The 23,037-nt window shown below is 40.1% G+C and overlaps 1 protein-coding gene and 1 long non-coding RNA gene across 8 annotated transcripts in view; one reads left to right on the top strand and one right to left on the bottom strand.

The window, feature by feature from the left end:
- Positions 1 to 23,037, top strand: part of Il1rap (interleukin 1 receptor accessory protein) — a 136,790-nt gene that overhangs the window by 110,986 nt on the left and 2,767 nt on the right. For 2 of the 7 annotated variants that reach the window (XM_087575565.1, XM_087575564.1), the window contains exons 9-11: positions 5,720 to 5,869; positions 7,311 to 7,454; positions 17,212 to 18,030. In XM_087575565.1, coding sequence (XP_087431691.1) covers positions 5,720 to 5,869; positions 7,311 to 7,454; positions 17,212 to 17,924 — 1,007 coding nt within the window. In that variant the 3' untranslated portion in view covers positions 17,925 to 18,030. 7 annotated transcript variants of the gene reach the window in all.
- On the bottom strand, positions 6,804 to 21,798 carry LOC120095686 (uncharacterized). Its single transcript, XR_015633148.1, has 7 exons — positions 21,756 to 21,798; positions 21,403 to 21,516; positions 16,446 to 16,519; positions 15,758 to 15,851; positions 10,237 to 10,369; positions 8,634 to 8,895; positions 6,804 to 7,131 (listed from the first exon to the last, which is right to left on the bottom strand). It is a non-coding gene; the product is annotated as an uncharacterized LOC120095686 (long non-coding RNA).

Here is a 23,037-nt window from a genome sequence, read left to right as displayed (position 1 = left end):
ACCTGATCAATGAGTCCTGACACTTGTATTTTACCTCTGTACTTCCTCAAAACAATGAGAGAAAGCACAAACTTGTAGTCCAGACTTGTAAACCTGCCGTGTGGGAGACTGAGGCAGCAAGTTTAGGAGTTTAGGGTGGTCTTAGCTACAGAGCTCATTCAGAACTAGCCTGCAGTACCTGAGAACTTATCTCTGACAAACAAAGAAATAAACAGAATCCCTGACAGGAAGCGGTTAACCCATGAATGGGAAGAACTCACTGTAACAGTCTCTTGACAGCACGTTTCATTTATTTATTTAAAGTACTACATAAACACACGAGAGAGCCAAAGCAAGCACGTCAAGTCTAAACATGCAGTTGTTTTACGATCAGAGAGTGGCAAGAGCTAAGGAGATGGGTGTGCTTAATCATACGAGAAGCCGCCAAGCCAGTTGCCAAGTAGGTTTGCTACTGCACGTTGCCAGCATCAGTACCCAGAACCTTCACATGCGCTCCTTTCTCACCAGTGTTTGGAGATGTCAACTGTCAGTAACTCTAGTCATGGTAGTGTATGAATGTTTGCAACTCATTGAAGTTGGTCTTTGAGGCATTGGTGATGTTGAAAGCTTTGGTATAAGCTCATTGGTTAACAACCATCCTTTCTGCAAAGCCATTAAAAGCCTTCAGTCATTTTCAGCCAGATCATTTGTTTGAAAGTTAAGGTGATGAATAACTCACACTACACATGCACATACAATACAGTACATGCATATGCATGCCTGTACATACAAACACCGAATGCAATGCTTTGTTAACTATAAAATTCTTAGCTACTTCCGTCCAGCTTGTGAATTTATTTATTTTTTGAAAGATTTGTTTTTGCCTATGTGCACAAGTATTTTACCTGTATAAATATACATATACAAGTGTGTGTGTGTGTGTGTGTGTGTGTGTGTGTGTGTGTGTGTGTGTCTTCAGAGGCTAGAAAAAAGACCTCAGATCCACTGGATCAAATGTATACTACCATGTAGGTTCTGGGAAATGAACTTCAGTCCCCTAAAAAGGCAGCTACTGGGCCGCATGAGTTGATGTTTTGATAAGCAAAATTCTAAACAATTTGAAAAGGCTCGTTTTGCTGGTCTCTTTTTTTATGAATTGGTACTTTCTGAATTATGTACTCACTAATCTCTTTTGTGTTAGATCAAAAGAGATTATGCTCTGTTTAGAGATGTCTCTCTTCTGTTTAGGCTGTGTTCAATCGCAGACTACAGCTTTCAGGGTATGCGTTACAGATTGACGTTTGAGATTGGTTTTGTTCTCTTTCTCCCCAGAAATGCTTGTTCTGACATCATTTTGAACATGTTTCACATTTTTTTTCTTAAATTGTCTTGAAATGAGGTAGAAAATGTAGCCCAATGCCTCTGTGACTTCTGCATCCTTTAACCAATTGACTTAATTATCTAGCCTGTGTTTAGTCTAATAACGTTTTATTAATATAGATTTGAATTATTAAATCAGAAACACTGCACCTTCTTTTCTTTTTCAAGATAATTTCACTACTTTGGAACTACATTTTTTCTTACATATCTCAGTACCAACTTATCAATTTCTAAATAAAATTCTGCTAGGATTTTGATTGGGACTCAATTAAATTTGTGAGGAATATTGATTACAACAATATTACATCTACCATTCCTTAAAGATAACAGATCTTTTTATAGTCTTAGTAATTTATTTCATCAATTTCAGAAAATATTTGAGGTATATAGGGCTTTATTGAATATTATCAAATTTGTTTCTAAATATTGTAATTTCAGGCTGCCAGTTTATTTTTAAGTTTTCCTCTCTAATTGCTTATCAATAAAGCATAGAAATACAATTAATTGATTTTTACCTGCTGATCTTTATCTGATCTTCCCAAATTAGGTGGTTGTCACATGTTTTGCTTTTCTCTCTCTTCTTCTTTTTCTTTTAGACAAAGCTTTCACGTGTCAGTTTTCTGCTTATTTTCAAGGATGCACCCTCTTTCTCCACTGGGAGATACGGTCATAGATTGTGTTTATTATTTCCTTACAATCTTTTCAGAACCTACAGAGACTAGGTGACTCATTTTGTCCTATATGATTCATACTATTTTGACGAACACATCTTCTACTTGAATGTCTCCATTGATCCTTCCTGTTTACTCTTCACAGTGTTCATTTTTAAAAGCCTCCACAGACACATTTTAATGTGAATTTTAAAGTGCTTCCCTAGTTGTTAAATCATCCCTGACAAGTCTGAATCTTATTTTTACTTGCTATTTCTTTTGGATATTGATGCTTTTATTTTTTTTCTATCCTGTGTTTTGTCATTATTCTGAGCCTGCTATATTTTGTGAGAATGTTAACTTCAACATAGTAGTCTCTACTCTCATCTCTCACTATAGGTCATAGCAAAAATTAAACACTCTCATGACTGACTTTCTTTTCTGAACCTAAATATCTAAATATACCTTTGGTAATTTTTAGAAAGAAAAAGATGCAATAATCATGGGCTTATCTTACTCTTACCAGTTCTCCAATGTGAAAAGCAAATCAATATTATTTTAGATACTGGAGTGACTTCAGTTCCACATCAGTTACGTCTATTACCAACAGTAAGGTCAGAGGTTGTCACACCCATCAATTTTTCAGGACAATTCAGAGTTCTCTGTTTTGATTTCATTTTAATCAAGCACTCTTTTGTTAACATTTCAGACAATGGTCATCACAATTTTCAAATGCATGGTGAATTTAGTACTGATTAGCTCTGGGCTCTGCAACAGGGGACATTTGAAAGTCCTGGCTGCTGCCATGTGGAGGGGAAACTCAGTAGATTATAAGCCAACTGCAACAGTGAAGATAAATAACTTGGGTTGCCAAGGACAAAGATGATTGTAGAGCCAGAACCCGACAGGGGACAGGGCTAGCTTGGGGTTGTGCATTCTTTTCACAACAATTGCTGACTGGGCATACGGACTTTAGAGACAATTACTAATACAGAACACCAAAGTGAATTTTCATTTGGAGAGTAAAAATAAGCAAATGTCGGCATTTGGCTACATTCTCATTGAGACTTTAGTGGAATCGATGAGAGCGGGAGTCCAGCGTGGGCAGATTGCATCATTCCTTTCTGTTTTTAAATCTTTTTGTCTGAAATTGCATCAGTGTACGATCATTGTGCCGAATGCCAAGACCCGGAGCAGGAAGGACACAAAGTATAGACCAAGGGTCACTTCCCTGTAAGGTCACTCTGTTTTACAAGACAGCCCTGTAGAACACAGCCTGTGCACAGCTCCAGCCATTTAAAACAGGAAGCTCAGTGGATTATTTCTTTTAGGGGCCAGTTATTATGTGGTATTAGGGAATGTTCATTAGCAAAACGACTATAGAAAACACAGTCTGTAAATATGAACCACATCAATGGTAATACAGAACAAAGTTGGAAAACCCAAGTAAAATAAAAGAGGCAATAGAAATACGTGATGCCAGAGAGAAATTGATGGGGTAATTGATCTTTTGGTCATTAAGCAAGACCTCTATTGACATTTGGAAAAACACACATTTAAAAAAAAGTCCTTATCTTAAGGCCAGCATGGGAGCATGCTAGTAACAACACTCTACTGGCCAGTTCCAGAGTATTCCCTCTACTAGATATGTGATACACTGGAGTCAGGTCAATGAACTTGAAAGTTAAAGATTCATCTCTAAGTTTGAGAAGTTTGGACTCAGCTCCAGGATGCATACCATGTTTGCATTGGGATGAAATATTGTCTTAAAGGTCGTGCCCATCCCTCCAGCCTATGATCAATAATCTAACACCATGACTGCATTACTCAAAGATATGTATACTTTTCGAGAACCTGGAAAGCAGTCTAGCCCTGGAGAAGATTCTCCCACACCTTGTCCTAGCAGACACTTGGGACCTACACTGCTCGGATGCTTACAGCAGCTTTCTCTATGCTGCCTCGCGACTATTAGAGCCCGCCTACCACAGTCTTACTCCATATTCAGCCCATCACACCATCCGCTTTGAAAAAGCACCAGTAGGAATTTTTAAATTAACCAAATGAATTACTCCCTTACTTCTTTACTTCCCTGCATTAGATTTTTAGCCCTTCCTGTCTCCTCATGGTTCTGTCTCCCAAGCTCCTGTCATATACATGCCAAGGAAGTCATTAGCAAACCAACCAATACTAACTCCTGCTTCCTATCCAAGCAAACACATCTTTCTCAGATTCTTCAGCTGCAGCGCCTCAGCCAAAATCGCGAGTGAATGATGTTTCCGCCATCGATTGTAACACTGGGCTGCTTTGGTTAACCCAATGAGTGAAAAACAAACAGAGTAATATGCTGTTACTGGAAAAGTTCACTGAGATCCCAAGTGACCTGGAGATAGGGTGGACCAAAAAGGTTTCCACATGCAAGGGTAGGAAGATCCAGCTTAGCTGAGAGTGAGAAGGAGTTGGGAAGCAGACCGATTGACTAACTACAGTTTGATAACTACTGAAATAAAACCATAAAAAGAAGAGTAGACATTTGTATGCACAAAGCTTGGGCTAAAAAGAACAGCTTTATTGGTTAAAGATGATAGAAAATGAAAACATGGAGACGAACTTGGGAAATAAAGAAAGGAAAGACGTACTCTGGTCAGAAGTCTTATTCTAGTTATAGTCTGATGCTTATTTTCCCTAATACCTTCAAGAGAAAGGGGGTGTAGATGCAGTGGGCAGTGCCTGGAAACTTTGTTAGTAGAACAGAAGGCAGTGTTGAGAGGGCATCTGAATTAATACACAGTTTTTAATAAATTGGGAATTGCCCCATTCGGTCTCTGTTACTTCCATAAAGCCTCTCTGTGATACCCACCATGTAAAAGAATAATTAGATAATGAAGAAACAGTCGAAGCTCAGATAGTGAAAGTAGGTCTTTACACTGTTTGTCATACAACTGTGAACTTGGGAAATACTCGAACTAAATAACACTCGCCGTTAAGAAGATTTGCCCATTTTTTTTTACCCAGTAAAAATACTAGTTTTGAAGCTTCTTTTTAAATTAACAAAAGGAATTAATTTTTTCTGACACTGATATTACAAAGAGTATGTCATCAAAATTAATAGACATGACTTTTATCTTTGCCAAGTTGCCTTCTTTGATAATGGGCTTTTCTTCTGGATGTTTCTTGGGAGTATACTGCAAAAAATGATCGGTCACAGGATAAAATACTTTCAAAGCTCTCATTGACCCAGACCTGTGGCACATTGTTGCAATCTCAGTACAAAGTAGGCTGAGGCAGGAAGAGGGTGAGTTTGCCACACATAGCCAGGCCATCCCAGTTTATATATGGCTGGAGACATTCCTCAGTGGTAGAGCGCTTGCCTAGCATGTGCAAGGCCCCATTTTAGATTTAATTTGATAACCTTCCTGGAAATCTTTCCCAATGATAAGATCCTATATTATTTTGTATACATGTAGAATCTATTCAAATCACTGAATAATCTAAAGCACTTTCAGTGACGGGATCTATAAACAACAACAAGAAGGAGTAAAGAAGTGGGTTGCTGAATCGATTGTCACATGGCTTCTGCTGGTTAACATGTGTACATCAAGTACCTGACATAGCTGTATGGCTGATCCAGCCATGTAGAATATGGTGGGTAACTGTGATCACTAAATAGAAGTTAATTATCACCATCATTATTGTTTTGTCGTTTGCTGTAGTCATACCGCCAAGGTACACAGTAGAACTCGCCTGTGGTTTTGGAGCCACAGTCTTTCTGGTGGTGGTTCTCATCGTGGTCTACCACGTTTACTGGCTGGAGATGGTCCTCTTTTACCGGGCTCATTTTGGAACGGATGAAACAATTCTTGGTACGTAATGGAAATGTGGTGTAGATCACCTGTATCACATTCTTCCAAAAGCATATTTTCTTAATAGATGAACTGTGACAATTAATAACATTCTCTCTTATTTCAACTCTCCCTAGTAAGAATAAATCTTTCCAAGACACACTGCTCACCTTCCTTGATGGATATGTGATTTAATCTAGATTAGCATTGTCCATATAAAAGGATGTGATGTATATCACTCATGAAATTAACAATTTTACCCGCAAGGGTTCAAAGAGCACAATCCAAAATAAATATTTGGTTCAATATTCCCACACTATTATCTCGGAATAGAAATCATTTTTAGAGGTTAATGAGCTTTCCTCCAGCCTTTTTGGCATTGAAAGTACTGAAAATTCAGAATGTTACTTTGCAGTCGTGGCACATCTCCATCCCAACAGCTGCATTCCGATGGTCAACAGACACATGTGATTCTCGGTTACTGAGAGGAGAGTTCAAGTTCACGGTCTTTTGTTTTGCTTTGTTTGCTCCTTTGTGTTTTGACACAGTGTCCCATTGTATAGCCCAGGCTGACCTCAGTGCTCAATGCTGGGATGGCAGCCAGGTGCCACCACATCCAGATGTAGGTTCACATGCTGTACTCAAGGGAAGACTTGTGGACCATGATCAGCCCAAACCCTTTTAACTGCAGAACCAAAACCACACTTAACCTGAACCAGAACTTACACTTTAACAAGATCCCCAAGTGACCCAGTATACATTAGAGTTTAAAATGATCTTTTCCTTGGGCTCTCATTAATTAAAAAAAAAGTCTTTCTAACGTGTATTTCTGGCAGAAATTTTCTTGACGGTATGAATGAGACATTTGAATCTATATTGATAGACAAGTGGAAATAGACCAGGCCGTAAACGTCTATCTAATTCAGCATTCTTGGGAGGAAACACATAATCTATATTTTTCATGACTCATGAATTTTATTAAAGCAAATTTAGGGAAGATCAATATATTGAACCTAAACATAACTAAATTCTACTTCTATTTAGATATAATTTAGTCAGTTTCAAAGTCTTTCTCAATTTAGATTCTAATGTATAATTGGGTGTTTTTCTAGAACACTGAGTAGAAATTTCTTGCCTGACACTAGGCACCAGCACCTGGATGTTCATCCCTGTTCACTTGAGTCATAAGGCAGTCTCCATCTGCTACAGGGCCATCGCCCTGAGGTGAGAGTAGAAGATACATCAGATGCAGTCCGAATTCCATGGCATGAATCCTGTCAACACTAAAAAATTACCCATTGTTCACAAATATAAAAATTAAAATAGAAAAGAAGGAAAGAGAGGAAGAAAGTAGACAAGAAAAAAAGAAAAGAATGTCCAGCACCCAGAAGTTATATTTAAGAAAAAAAATAACAATTTGAGAATTTTTCCAATTTACATTGGCTATGTGTTCTTTTGCTAGATGGAAAAGAATATGATATTTATGTTTCCTATGCAAGAAATGCAGAAGAAGAGGAGTTTGTGCTGCTGACACTACGTGGAGTTTTGGAGAATGAGTTCGGATACAAGCTGTGCATCTTCGACAGGGACAGCCTCCCTGGGGGAAGTAGGTATTTCTGATGAGCAGCAATGGTGCCACCATGAACGGAAAGTGTACCCCGAGCTTTGGTGCACGCCCGGGTTGTAGCTCAGTATCGGCATTCAGATACTGAACAAGCAATTCCTTCAAGTAATAGAGACATTTACGAAGGAAAAACCCCAGTGTAAGGTATACACTGTTCAGTGTATGGCTTTAAAAAAAAACAAAAAAAAAAAAAAACAAAAAAAAAAAAAAAAACCTTTGCAATCTTTAAGTACTCCTTGTCCGAAAAGAGCCAGTCCTTAGGAAGTCTATCTCACTGGAAGGCAGATGTTTAAGAAGTGTCAGACTGATGTGCAATTTACTTTAATATATATATATATATATGTATATGTATATATTTGTTTTATAAGCAGAAAGTATAGAAGAGGCTACTTTACAAAGACTGAGGCTTCCTCAGTTTAAATGGAACTGAGTTGCAAGACAGAAAGTGAAGAGCATTTCCGTGTTAATGTAATGTGCCCCGTGCTCTTTCTAAGTGTTTTCTCTCATCTGTGCCAACAAGCTAATGCCACTCAAACATCTTTTGTTGTTTGCATCTCCTTTTCTATTAGTGTTTATGTTTGAGTTTTAGCTTAAAACACGCAAGGCCAGTGCATTCTAGCAAGTTTTACAAGGAAAAGCTTTAACTGCCGAATATTTAAAAACAAAAACAAACAAACAAAATGCCTCCTCGTTTTAAGTCCAAACAGTAGCAAACAAAGTCATGGTTCATTTGGGGGATTTGTAGCAAGCACATCGGCAACCATGTTCAATCTCCCATAATCCTCTCCTGTTCAGGATGAGGGTACTACCTGCCATCTGGAGCATGCAAGCTCGTTTTTTGTTTTTGGTTTGTACCCCTCCCACCTTGGTAATCTTGTTCACATTAACTGTTTTCTATGTTCTTGTTTTGTTTTGATGTGTGAGTAGTTGATACCTGGGACAGACATAGTTTTCTTCTCGTTCTGAGTTAGAGAATCAGTCATCTTATTTGCCCAACCATCACCCAAAGACTGTGCCTGTGTTCTACAGAAGATTCTCCTTTAGGGCTATTGTATCATGAAATGATCACTTGCATGGTTAAAGACAAGATTCCACTCATATTAATACTTAATTTGCCCAACTCATTCATGCTCCTATTTATTCCTGATCATAACATCTTACCTACTGCGTGAAAAGATCTGCAGTATACATGTGGGTAAGGCCTTCCATAGGGTGCTGCAGGTCCTTTGAAGAACGCAATAATTATTCTTGCATCTTGCAGGGTCTGTTCCCTTTAGATCTTTTGTATCTCTTTCTGAGGCCACTTTGCCTTTGGACCTCTTATGCTTATGCATGGTCAGCATCCAGTGGAAATGCTTAGGGTTGTCCCGGAGCTGCACATGTTAGGTATAAATTGGCAAGTCTTTCCCCATTACTTCTGCACCTATGAAGATTAAGAAGGGAAATGAACGCTGTGGTGGGGTGAGTGCTGGGAGTGTGGTACAGGTTTCTTTAACACCACTGCACTGACTGGAGCTAGTGAGTGCCTCTCCTCTGGGGAAGGATTATGTGGTTCTCCCTCTGCATCTGTGAGGAGACAGATTTGTCCCAAGAATTTAGTGACAGGAATTAATCAGCGCCCTTGAATAAAATTAGGCCGTATTTCCATTTTCTGCACTATTTTTTTTCCAACTTGGAGAAAGCAATTGAAAGTTAGTAAATGCAAAACACATCAGCTAGCAGTCGCTGAAAGAAGGGCTGCCCAGTGATAACTGGAGGTTAAAGATAGATATGCATGTTTGACTTTCATCTCCACAGCAGAGAAAACTAAGGAGCTGATGTGGGGATACACTGCTGGCCAAGATGCTATTTGCTTGAGTTGCTAATCTAGCAACAGTGATATCAGTTGGCATCAGAAAAGTACACATCAGCAGAGGGAGAGGGAGAGGGAGAGGGAGAGGGAGAGGGAGAGGGAGAGGGAGAGGGAGAGGGAGAGGGAGAGGGAGAGGGAGAGGGAGAGGGAGAGGGAGAGGGAGAGGGAGACCAAAACAGAGACAGAGACAGAAGAGAATCTCAAAGAGAGTCAGTCTCAACTTCGTCATTCCCTAGTGTCTTTGGTTAGCTACAACTGCAGCTGGGGCCTTTGACTCTGTAGTTCATATTTGTTTAAATACTTTTCATAGAAGATGGTTTATTCTTTCTGGAGCCTGTTTGGGCTTCCACACTATGTGAAGAAACTGATATCACTACAATTTATCTATTCCATCTGGTCCAATAATGCTTTTGAGGACTAGATAATAGCTGCCTATCATAGTCACCATATTTTGGTTTTAGTTTATTTGGAAATGTCTGGGGACTGGGTCATTTATATCTGACTCCATTTTCCCTGAGCAGAGTGACATTCTGTGGACAGTGTGGTTAGACTAAAGAGGAAGTCACTAGGACTAAAGAGGAAGTCACTGTTTCCCAGGCTGTCCTTCCAAATTCCCTGCCTTCCAGCCTTCCAGTTCTGTGTGTCAGGTAGTTCTTGGCCAACACTAATCCCCATGGTGTTTTCTTTCCCAGTTGTCACAGATGAGACCCTGAGCTTCATTCAGAAAAGCAGACGACTCCTGGTTGTCCTAAGCCCCAACTACGTGCTCCAGGGAACACAAGCCCTCCTGGAGCTCAAGGCTGGCCTAGAAAATATGGCCTCCCGGGGCAACATCAACGTCATTTTAGTGCAGTACAAAGCTGTGAAGGACTTGAAGGTGAAAGAGCTGAAGCGGGCTAAGTCGGTGCTCACCGTCATTAAATGGAAAGGGGAGAAATCCAAGTATCCTCAGGGCAGGTTCTGGAAGCAGCTGCAGGTGGCCATGCCAGTGAAGAAGAGTCCCAGGTGGTCTAGCAGTGACAAGCAGGGTCTCTCCTACTCATCCCTGAAAAACGTATGAAAGGAAAAGTCAGGGGGTGAAAAGAACAAAGGAGTTCGTGGGAGGAAGGGCCCCCTCTTCCCTCCTAGGCTGTGGCTTCATAGACAGAAAGAGTCCTGTCTAAGCCCCCTCGGAGGAGACATCCTGGGGACTGGCCGCTCTGCTTCTCAGTGATACTAAGGGTTACAGAGATGGTCTGTCTCCACAGTCAGTCACCAGCTCTAAAAGCCATTAGGATCTTTGCAAGTAAAGACTGATGTGTCCCCCACTGATGTCTGATGCGCCCCCCACCTCTGTTCTTCCCTGTTTTCTAATCTCTTTGTAAAAATCTCACCCGCTCTGGAGCCGCTTTGCCCAGCGACTCAAAACTCCGTTTAAAGCTACGTTGCCTGCTGACAGGAATATTACCTGTTTCTCAGTGGGACTGTCCTTTAATTTTCTTTCATTTCCCGTCATCCATTAAGCATGTAATCAGGGACTAAATCTGTGTGAGCTGAGGCTAATTCACTCCTTTGCTTCCGTGTCTGTTGAATCCACCACCTCAGCAAGGCTAACAGTCAGACTACAGCTGTTCCTCATGACTGATTACGTGGTATACTGCCTTCCTGCTACTAAACCCCATTTGCTCTCATCTCAGGTAATGGATATCATATTTATAAACTTGAAAAGGCCGTTGCTTTTGTTTTATCATAGTAATTTCTCAGCTGTCTACAGATAGACAGGTCTATACTTGTCCCTTCATCTCCCTACCTATTGGATCTATCATTCATACCTCAGGCGGTGCCACACTTGGTGAAGTCTGAGAGGAAGCTTTTAATGGTGCTAATGGAGAGTGAGAAAATGCTAAAATGCTCTCAGGGCATTTCTCACATGGAAAGAGGGCACAGGAGAGAATGCTGGCAATTTGTTCATTAATTCCAACTTTACTTATTGATGGGAAAACAAGGAAAGTGGTTAATTCTCACTCATTCACACACCTCTTCATTGTGAAGTGGAAGTGAGAGGTACTGAGTTTCCTTTTGGCATTGGTATTCCAAAAGAAGGACCATTCCCATTAATTTATTGTCTAGTACCTGCAGTACCTTGCTCTAAATGAATCACCCAGCAAGTCATTGGTAATGAAGTGGTTTTATCAGTTTCAAGCAGAATTTCACTGTTCCTCAGACCAAGTGCAACATTTACATTTAGAAAGGCCAATTTCGATTTCATATCTAACATGTGTATATGTGTATATACATATATACATATATATGATCTCTGTACACATGAATTTTATGTGTCTATATATAGAGAGAAGTATCCACAAATTGCATGTATGTGTGTATATCCACCTGCCTGTAAATTATCTATGTGTATTATTTTGGGCTATGCATAATCACGCACATAACATCTTTCAATAGCCATTGGCAAAATATTAAAAGCCAGTAGAACTATTGTTCAGTCTTTAAATTATGTTAACAGTGTTATGGTTTTGTGTTGATGTTTTCATTTCATTTCTGTTCCATTGGTGAATTTCTGTCTCTCTGTGTATAGCTGTCTTAGTTCTTGCCTCCCCTAAATTAATACGTGTGACTTCATGCTTGATCTGGGTTGCAGGGGAATCTCGTGTCTGTGAACTTCCCAACGGCCGTCATCTGATATTGCTTGACTTTCTCCTTTATTCCCTGAAGACACATTCAGAATCAAAGTTATATAAAGCTATGTGGACCGTTGAAGAAAAACAGATGTAGTTAAAGTGAGTCTTAGTAGCCTATGAAACACAACTCATAATTTAAAGAAGACCACATTGTGTTAATAATGTTAATTAGCAATACAAAAACCAGTGTTCTTCAGGACTGAAGTCCACAGTGAAGCACTGCTTTATGTGAGATTGATTATATATATTGATTACTTTAAATTGAAAGTGAGTTCCCCTCTGAATCCTCGACTTAAAACTACGTTATAGTGTCGTTCTTGCAACTAACCTTTTAGAAGTTCTAATGCTTCTGTTTGGTATTTCAAATAACCACCATTTCCACTAATAACCCTTTCATCATTGTACTGGATGAGTTCCACATAAGCTTTGAATGTTACTTCTACACAGGCAACGGGGAAGCAAGGGCCAGGCTCGTCATGCAGGCTGTCCCCTCTGCACTGGGTAGTTTCTGCACGTTTGGAGTCTTGTATTCATCCCAGCCACTATTATGTCACCACTGTGTTTTCCTACTTATAGTCCCCTCTTATTCTGAGCCCACTCCAGTGCTATAGCATAAAGCATATCAAATCTAAAGAACAAACCTCATCCTAAGTGAACTTAATTTCAAGACTCTTGTCTGTGTTTCAGAAGATGCTCCAAACAGAACAGCAGAGAGAGCGGGGCACAGTTTGTACTTTAGAAGACAAGGACATACATCATGTTTCTTATTTTTAAAAAAAAATCCTCCATGGTTTTAAATTTATGATAACGAGAACTTCTGCACCCAGGTTAACAAAGAACCATGCTGTATACTTCTACAGCCGTGTGTGATTTATTTAATTCTCTTTTGTACTTTAGATGAGTCCCAGAAATTCTAATAAAAAAATACTGTCTTGTATTTAGAAACAAAAGGATCACTCCACTTGTTAACTATCCATTTGTTTCCATAGGTTTTAGTACTTTTAGGTCATTTTTTTAATTTTATTCATAAACATTTGTATTTTCCGTTTTCATTTGATTTGTATATTTACATATTTTTACAATAAACCATTTATTTTCTCCTTTGACTTTTATTTTGTGCATGTGTTTTGTGTCCTTATCTTCATGTTTGGGCTCGAGAAGTAAGAGTAAAAAGGATGATTATATTTATTAAAAAGAAATAAAGACATTATAACAACTAAATACTCATTGAGAAAAGGCTAAGAAAATATGGACTTTGTGTCTTTGTATATAAGTGAAAGAACTGCTGAAATAAAATGGATAGCTCAGGGCTCTAGGATAGGGGTATGTATGTATGTGGATTGGGGGATACAGAAGCCACAGTTGGTGCTGCTTTAAAACAAAAGCACACTTACATCTCTCGTTGGAGTTTCAAACTCTGCTAATGTGCAGACAACTTTTTCCAATCACAAAAACGATGGAGCCACGATGCATGGACCAAACTTATGAGCAAACATGTTTCCATTCACTTGATAAACAACCGTTTATCAGGCAGGGTTGGATGATAACAGAATTCTCTACTGTGCACATATAGATCCCCCACTACAGGAAATATACATGATATTACATTTTGTGTCTGGATGTTTTACATTGGATGAATGGTAACCAGTGTTAAGTTGCTTCACCCTTCAATGGTGACCATATAGAAGACTCAGTAATGGCATTGGATGACTGTCATCAACCTATCACTTGCTTGATTAAATTTATTAAGACACTTTCTCCATCTAGTTGTGTATAACACTAACTAGATATTTTATGCAAACAGAATTTGAAGCGCGTTATGAAAGATAGCCGTGGTCAGCACCTAATCTTCTTTATTCAAGTTTCTTTTTCAGGATTGAAAAAAATTAAAATCCTATGTGTTTATTTTATATAACACATGTGTGGGATGTGTGTGCGTGTGGGATGAGTGTGAATGAAGGGTGGGGACAGAGTGCAGGAGGCGGTTCTCATATCCTGCACAGGGATCGAACACAGATTGACAGGCAGCTTTACCTGCCGACACAGCCTTACAATGACATTATCCTCTTTCAAATGGAAATCTTCTACTTTCTTGAAAGATGCATATTTTTAAATTCAGAAGCCCCAAGACAGTGTTTAAGATATGTGTTTTACTTTCATTCATAGTTATCCCATTGAAAAGAACAGACATTTTTTAATATAACCATTTTGATGCTGTTACTTATAAGCTTGTGGGGTTTGACTGCATGCATTATCTCTCTTGATGCAGGTAAATCAGCAGAGTGCTCACACGTGTGTTCTCTAATGTATTAAAACCAACTTCATAAAATCTAAGTAGAGGGAGGTAGGACAAGGCAGTTACCAAAGCACATATGTGCACATGTGCAGGACTGCATACACACACGTGACTCTTGGGAACTGAAAATGTATGTTTATCTTTCAATATCAGAACAACAACAACAAAATACCTTCTAATTTTCAGTTAAACAAGGTAAAGTTTCTCATTACAAAGAGTGAATCAGGGGTAAGGATTGTGACTCCTCATTCCGGTATACTTCATGAACACCAAGTTCACTGCAAACTCTCAGGGTCTCCATAGGATGAAGAAAGGTAAAGACAGACTCACCACTGGCTGGGATACTGGCTGGCGTGTGTTTTAAAAGTTGGGGCACAAAGAGTCACCATATTGTCTAAGCCCCAGCATTTCACACTGAGTTAATACTGCATTAATTTGAAGACTTTTTTTTTCCCTTTGGGGCCTGTTCACATGCCACCAGCAAACACTAGAATGGAATGTTCTGCCAGAAGTCTTAATTAATTGATTGATTCTTAACCACAGTGGTGGCGTTCTGCTCTTTAATTGAGCTCTAGGCTGCTTCTTTTTATATACTCAGACACACACACACACACACACACACACACACACACAAACATACACACACATACACACAGAGAGGGGAACTGGGGAGAGAGAGAGAAGAAAAAGAAAACTGAAGCAACAAAGAGTGAGGTTGTGAAGGAAAGTGCAAGGAAAGAAGGAAATTTTGGCTGATAAAAGGCCAGTACTAACAATGCCAAGCAACCAGAGCTTCCAGGGACTAAGCCACTACCTAAAGACTATACATGGACTGACCCTGGACTCTGACCTCATAGGTAGCAATGAATATCCTAGTAAGAGCACCAGTGGAAGGGGATGCCCTGGGTCCTGCTAAGACTGAACCCCCAGTGAACTAGACTATGGGGGGAGGGTGGCAATGGGGGGAGGGTTGGGAGGGGAACACCCATAAGGAAGGGGAGGGGGGAGGGGGATGTTTGCCCGGAAACCGGGAAAGGGAATAACACTTGAAATGTATATAAGAAATACTCAAGTTAAAAAAAAAAAGGCCAGTACTGTGTACAAAATGTTAAGTACCTAGGGCTGTCGATAACTCTGCATATGGGGGGGTGGTAATTCCCTTAGGCCTCTGCCAGTCAAAGTTCTGAAGAAGTAACTATGCTCTTTGTTATTCAAAAATTATTCTAGAAGACATATTCAAATCGAATTATACTTCACAGGCATGTGATCAGGAATGGGTGTCCTTGAAATTAAGTCTTGTATAGGACAAGAGGAAATAGCTGAAGTCACTTAACCGAGAGATAAGAAGAAAGTTCAGTAACATCACAATAGTTATTAGATCCTGGGGACTTTTGAAGATATCTGATCTAAGACCACCAGATAAAACTTACTGAAATAAAAATTTTAAGATAAAGTCACTTACAAGTAGAGAAAGAGATGGAAAGCCAGAAGATCTTTGAAATCGTTCATTTAATTCGAACTTATGATAGGGAAAGGTGTTTTCATGAAGATCACATCTGCAATGGAAAGGAGTATTCTGTAGGGAGAGACATTAAATTCAAGATGCCCCTCTTTCCTTTTTTCTTTTCATATGCTAATTGTCCATATATTTTTCTCTTCTTTTTCTTCCCAGTATTTATTTATTCCCTTTACATCCCAGTTGCAGTCCCCTCTTCTCCCAGTTCCCGCTCATTCACACCCTCCCTCAACATACCCTCCTCTTCACCTCTGAGAAGGTGGAAGACCCCCCTACAGGCTCCAACCCACCCTGAAACCTCAACTCACTGCAGGTCTAGGCACATCCTCTCCCACTGAGGGCAAACAAGGAAGCCCAGTTAGAGGAACAGCATCCACAGGCAGGCAACAGATTCAGGGACAGCCCCTGCTCCAGTTGTTGGGGGACTAGCCTGAAGACCAAGCCGCACATCTGCTACCTATGTACAGGGGCCTAGGTCCAGCCCCTGCATGCTCTTTGGTTGGTGGTTCAGTCTCTGCGAGCCCTCAAGTGCCCAGGTTAGTAGATTCCGTTGGTCTTCTTGTGGAATCCCTATCTCCTCTGGGTTCCTGCGTTCCTCTCCCAACTCTTCCACAGACTTCCCAGCTCTGTCTACCTGTGGTTCTCTGCATCTGTTTCAGTCAGCTGCTGGGTGAATCCTCTCAGAGGAGAGTTATGCTAGGCTCCTGTCTGCAAGCATAACAAGGCATCGTTAATAGTGTCAGGGATTGGTTCTTGACCTTGGGATTGGTCTCAAGTTGGGTCCATCATTGGTTAGCTATTCCCTGAGTCTCTGCTCCGTCTTTGTCCCTGTACTTCTTGTAGGCAGGATACTTACTGGGTCCAGGGTTTTGTGGGTGCATTGGTCTCCACTTCAGGCTCCATATCCCCACTGCTAGGAGTCTCATCTAGAGCCATCCTCATAGACTCTCTGGAGCCTCCTCTATCCCAGGTCTCTGGCACATCCTAGAGATGGCCCCTCCATACCAATTTCCATGTACTCCCTACATTCCAGCCCTATCTTCCCCGCTCTCCTTATACCTGATCTCCTCTTCCTTTACCCATCATGCCCTTCCTCATGTCACCCAGTTCTCTCCCTCCGTTCACCTTTGATGACTGTTTTATTTCCCCCTCCCGAGTGAGATTCAAGCATCCTCCCTTGGAGACCTCTCTTTCTTTCTTACAAGAAATATCGTCTTCCCAATTGTCAGAAAGGGTGTCGTGGATGAGATTACTTGGTTTCTCACCTGGATAGGTTTTTTAGTAATGATACCCTACTTTTACAAATTTGCTTATGCCTGTCTTTTGTGGATAGGACAATGACCAACTGGGTATGGAGACATCATTACCAGATGCTATGCTATCTTTCCATTTCCCTGTAGATACGGTGGAAGCAGTGTTTGATTTCATTCAGCGGAGCCGAAGGATGATTGTTGTCCTGAGCCCAGACTATGTGACAGAAAAGAGCATCAGTATGCTGGAGTTTAAGCTGGGTGTCATGTGCCAGAACTCCATTGCCACTAAGCTCATTGTGGTGGAGTACCGTCCGCTTGAGCAACCCCACCCAGGCATTATGCAGCTGAAAGAGTCTGTGTCTTTCGTAAGCTGGAAGGGAGAAAAGTCCAAACATTCTGGCTCCAAGTTCTGGAAGGCCTTGCGCTTGGCTCTTCCCCTGAGAAGTCTGAGCGCCAGCTCCGGTTGGAATGAGAGCTGTTCTTCTCAGTCTGACATCAGTCTGGATCATGTTCAGAGGAGAAGTCGTTTGAAAGAGCCCCCAGAACTTCAAAGCTCAGAGAGGGTGTCTGGAGCAGCGCCAGCCCCGGGCACCATATCCAAGCACCGAGGCAAGCCCTCGGCAGCCTGTCGCTGCTGTGTCACCTACTGTGAAGGAGAAAGTCACCTCAGGAGCAAGAGCCGGGCAGAGATGCACACCCATCCCCAATGGGAAACACACCTCTGTAAGCCTGATCTCCAAGAGTCTGAAAGTCAGTGGATACAAAATGGCACCAGACCCGAACCCGCTCCCCAGATCTCAGCTCTTGCACTCCGCCATTTTACAGATTTATCCAATAACAATGACTTTTATATTCTATAATCACTTTATGTGGAGGGTGGTGGCTGCTATTTCTACCAACTCTCGTTGGGTCACAAACTTTTGGGAATAATAGACATTTTTAATCATTTAATAGACTATCAGATTTGTGTCCCCTTTTATTGATTTTTTTTAAAAACTATTCATTTCTAGGAGACAAAAGACCTGAAGCACCTGTATCCAGTTATTGCCTCTAATGGCCTTGGAAGAGCACACTCTTCTCGGGCCCTAGAAGGTCAGTATGTAAAAGTTGCTTTGAGTCTGATCTAGCCCCGTGGTTCAAAGGTAGCTAAGCATTGCTGTCTCCTTGTGATATAGGTCAATGAAGTGTACTTGGGCTTTGACACTCACAGAGTGTATGCACCCAAAAGACCAGGGCTGTGACACTCTCAGGGTGTGTGTACCCCAAGGAGCGACTTGAGAAGGAGCAGGTTCTGGTGGACATTGTAGGACAGAGCTCAGCAGCAAACCTACAGCACATTTTGCCCCCAGGGACCAAATCTTCCCACAGGAACTCCCGCTTCCCATTTCCCCCTGTAAATAATATGCTTTTTGTTGCCAGTCTCAATAAAGGTATATTTTTATGCCATGTCTTTTGTACTAACATATTTTTAATGTCCTCTCCTCAAATTGCATTTTCCGGCATTTATATTTATACATAAAGAAAATTACAGTTCAGAAAATTGAGCTTTAGGTAGGAAAGGTGAGGGAACCTTGTTGTTATTGTTGTTGCTGTTTTCTATTTTTCTGACGTGAATTGGAAATCTGTGGAGGTACCAAAGCCAGTGAGTTGGAATTCTGTGAGAAGTTGAGCTGAAGTAAGAATCCTGTTTTGTTCAAATGGTAGCAGAAAAATTCAGTCCTGGTAAGGAACTGCAGGTAGAGTTTGGTGCCTACAGCCTTTCTTCACAATTCTGAAAGTGGATGTTGGGTTCAAGTTCCTCCAAGGACCAGAAGGTAAGAGAAAAGGGGGGGGGGCTCCGATGTAAGTTTAACACCCATGGACTTCATTTAATACCAACACGAATGGACAGAGCACAGCTTCAGACAAGTAGGATCTTTCTGCAGACATCACATGGCAATAAAATATATATGGCACTTTGCCTTGGAGTCAGGGACCAATCTGGAGCTTGCAGGTAACTGAAGAGCACATGGTTGTTTCCTCACCTCCCTGTGGTTGTTGCCACTGAATTAGCCTATGCATGACAAATTGCCCAGTTTCTTTTATGAGTTTCAAAACATTAATATTTGAATGTATGCTTTCAATTATGTCCTGGCTTAAATTTGTAAAATAAAGTCAAAGAATCAAAACAAACATAGAAAACCCCTTCATGTGTGAGATCTCTTCACCCTGTGGATCAATAGTATGTAATCTCAGAGCAAAGTACTCAGCCAAAGAATATATGCTGAAATGTGGGTTCAAGTGCTATGGGCAACTCTGGCCTTGGGGCAATGCAAGTGAGAACATGTGGGAAATGCGTATTCCTTCTCAAAGCTGAAAACATCTGGCCTTCATAATGTTGGTCTGATCCTCCAGCCCAGGAGGCAGCTGAGAACCCTGTATCTTTCATCTCTATATGTTACTTGCTTACTATAAGAAAGTTACTAGCACAAACGCCAATGTTTCTGAACAGAAGCAGATCTAAAGCAGGAGCAGGCCACATTAGATGTAAAGTGTTACCTTCAGTACAGCAGCCTCTACTGCTAGTGAGATTGGCCCAGCGCCAGCCTCTCAGGCAAAGACAAAGGGAGTGGTACAGAAATGAAACGCCTGTGAGAATCCTGCGTTCTATCCGCTTAACCAGAACGCCACTGTCTAAAACATTCCTTCTCATAGAATTGTACCTAGCTGCGATACTCCGCAGAAATGACTCAGCTCAATGCAGAGTTCTCATTTCCCATTGCATTACTTTGTGAGGAAATGCTCAAAGGCTTCATGTTGCCCTCAGAAAGTGAATAATATACATGGCTTCAAATTCAATGAGGAAAGAGAAGGCTGTGGCTTACAACTAGCTGTACCTCACATTCTAGAGAATCTAATTACTATTTACTTCTGGGGACTCCAGAACACAAGTGGTATACATACATACATACATATATACACACATACATACATACATACATATTGCATATATATGCATATATAATTATTTAAATATTAGTAGATAAAGAAAAGAAAAATTTATGTATATATACAATGAACGATAATTATATCTACCAATAGCCATTTTCTTTAACCAGCTCTCCCTTGATCCTGAGAGATCCCAGTCCCAATTTTAAGTCTTAAAAAAAAAGACACACACCAAGTACTGCTACCAATGCCTGTATGGATGTAGAGTGATCCACTGGAGCAGAAGCCACCAGTAGCATTACCCCAAAGAAGGATGATTCTGTCTAAATGCTGGGAGCTCACCAGCTTGTCCACAGTCATGCTAGAATTTAGATGGATTGTTTTCATAATCACACATGCTGTGCTTTAAGAGTAAATAGATGCCATGTCTAAAGCAAAGCCCAATGTCTCTCACTAGCCAGCATGTGTATGTATGTGTATGTATATATATATATATATATATATATATATATATATGTATATATGACTATCTTCAGGAACTCCATCCCACTGTAACAAGGAGCTTTTCTGATCAAAGCCGAAAGTCTCACAGGTCCACCATTTTCAATATATAGTTTGTTTGAAAACCTAACCATTTAACAATAGAACCATGGTAAAGTCCACCAATGCATCTCCCCGGCCATACGATTTGACCATATTTTAAGTACTAGAAATGTATTAAACACCAGTCATGTAGCAGGCCTCATATCCAATCAGAAAATCGTTGGTTGTTCCATAAGCATCGTGCTTCTATTCTACAGTGGGTGTATCTTGCCTGGGAAGCTGGTATTGTATCATCAGGGTTCAGTGCTGAGTAAGGCCCTTGTGATGTTTTTTCTCTCTAGCAGCCTGCAATAGCATCTTCTTGACCCCATGAAAGCTAGGCAGCAGGGACAAAGTTTCCTGGTGGGTGTGAGATTGATTTCTCTGGGTCCTACAGACATGGTATTTGAACTTAGCTTCTTAGGAGATAAAAATAAAATAAAGAACTAAAGCGAAAGGTATAGATATGAAATGCAAGTTCTTTTAAATAACTATGTAATTTTAGTACTCTCAAAGCTAAATTTTGATATTGATTTTCTTTGAAGATGTTAAGTACAGGTTTTCTTTGAAGATGTTAAGTACAGGCTTAGCAACATAACATCATACTTGGGAGCATCTGGCTATATAAGGATCTGAAAGATAATGACCTATATGTTCAGCATATGAAGAAAGACTCAGAAACTAATGTGATTATTCCTTAACCATCATCCCATAATAAAGTTATATTCATTGTCATATATTTCAACAATGCAAATAATAAGAATTTTTCTCATGGGCTATGACTACTTATCACTAAAATGGCATTAATTATGTGTTAAATATACCTACCAATATGTAAGAAATGTTGTCTTCTTTGGAGCATGAATTTAAAGTCAAACACAGCCTTCCTTCTCTGCTTTTTTCCCTTGGAGTATGATCTTTTGAGCCTTGATGTTCTGCTACCTAAAATGGAACTAGTATTATTAATCTCACTGGATTTTTTCAGCATTAAATGACCTGCTGTAAGCCTAATACATATGAAACACTTTTTTATTTTCATAAAATATCCTATTTCAACCCAGAACATGGAAGTATTATCCAGGGTAAGTGGTTTTCCCAATGGTACTCAGTCAGTTATTGATACACTTGGGCCACTAATTTAGGCTTTTAACATACTTTCCAGTACCAACTCCGATACTAACCCTGGTGGATCCATGTGAAAGAAATAGTATTCCAAGTTGTAAGTGGAACTATCTTATCACAATAGAAGAAGCAGGTGGCTTATAGATCTCTATGGAAACAGAACAAATGGAATGAAGTTTGTATAGGGGTGGGAGGGTTCTATGATAGTGACTTATAGGCTGTAGTCCAGGTAGTCCAGCAATGACTGTCTCCCAGTGGAATGGCTACAAATGTAGAAGTTGTCCAGTCCACAATACTGGATGTCTCAGCAGTCTCAGTAAGTTCCTGGAATCCTAGAAAATTCTCAAAGAGTTGCTGGTCTTTAGTCTATGTTGGTATCTTAAATAAATGGTTCTACTACAAATGGGAAGTGTCCTGGCAATATTTAATATAGAAGAATTTGTTGGTGAGAGTGTGGGCAAGCAGGCAAAAATTAAATGCTTCGTTCTTCGATGTACTTTTCTGTAGATTGCATACAGAAGCTGTGGGCCAGACTCAGTGTAGGTATTTCTACTTCAAATGATCTAATTATGAGAATCCCTTACTGGCATGCCCAGCTGTTTGGGTTTTAGTTAATGATGCATGTATTCCAGTTAACAACCAAGATTAGCCATCATAAGAAATCTCTACACACAGAGGCATGTTATATCAAGTGTCTAGTGGATCATCTAACCTTCTGTTATGATTTATACATGTTATTTTTTACATATTACATATAACTTTAAAAGCTATAATTGTTAAAATAGTTTCTCTAGACTCTCATATCGTGCTCGAACTTTTCCAAAGTAAATAAACATAGAAATGTAGTAACTGTGTACCTTAAAGCCAAAATTTAATTTTTCTGAAGGTGCAATATACACTATGAAATCCAGAGTGACTTCTTTTTACAACTACTAAGATCTCTAGCAATGATATATTTACTTCCAGATAGGTGGTTTAAAGTGGTTGGTCAGATTCCAAATTTAGAAATAACTTCAATTAATTGTTAAAACATTCGCAGGATAAGTAACCCATGTGATAATGGTTGCAAACTCATGTATCTGAGAGTCCCTTTTAGGGCGCCTCTACACTGAAGACAAGAATGCAGCTCTTTCACAACAGTGGTACTGAAGTTAGGGAGAGCAATTGCTGATGTTAGTTCAGCAGTTTGCCTTATTAGAGTATACCCTTTGTACTTTGAATAAGGTAGGTATCCCATGAGTCATACTTGGAAGATTATTGCCTACAATATTCTTTAACACTTTACATATTTCCTAGAGTGTTTTTCTGATTGTAAGTGGGAAGGATTAAACTTGCACTAAC

The sequence above is a fragment of the Rattus norvegicus genome, chromosome 11, assembly GCF_021556685.1.
Source record: "Rattus norvegicus strain SHRSP/BbbUtx chromosome 11, alternate assembly SHRSP_T2T, whole genome shotgun sequence".
Taxonomy (NCBI): Eukaryota; Metazoa; Chordata; class Mammalia; order Rodentia; family Muridae; genus Rattus; species Rattus norvegicus.
The sequence above is the reverse complement of the archived record's forward strand: the minus strand, read 5'-3'. Positions and strand labels throughout refer to the sequence as shown.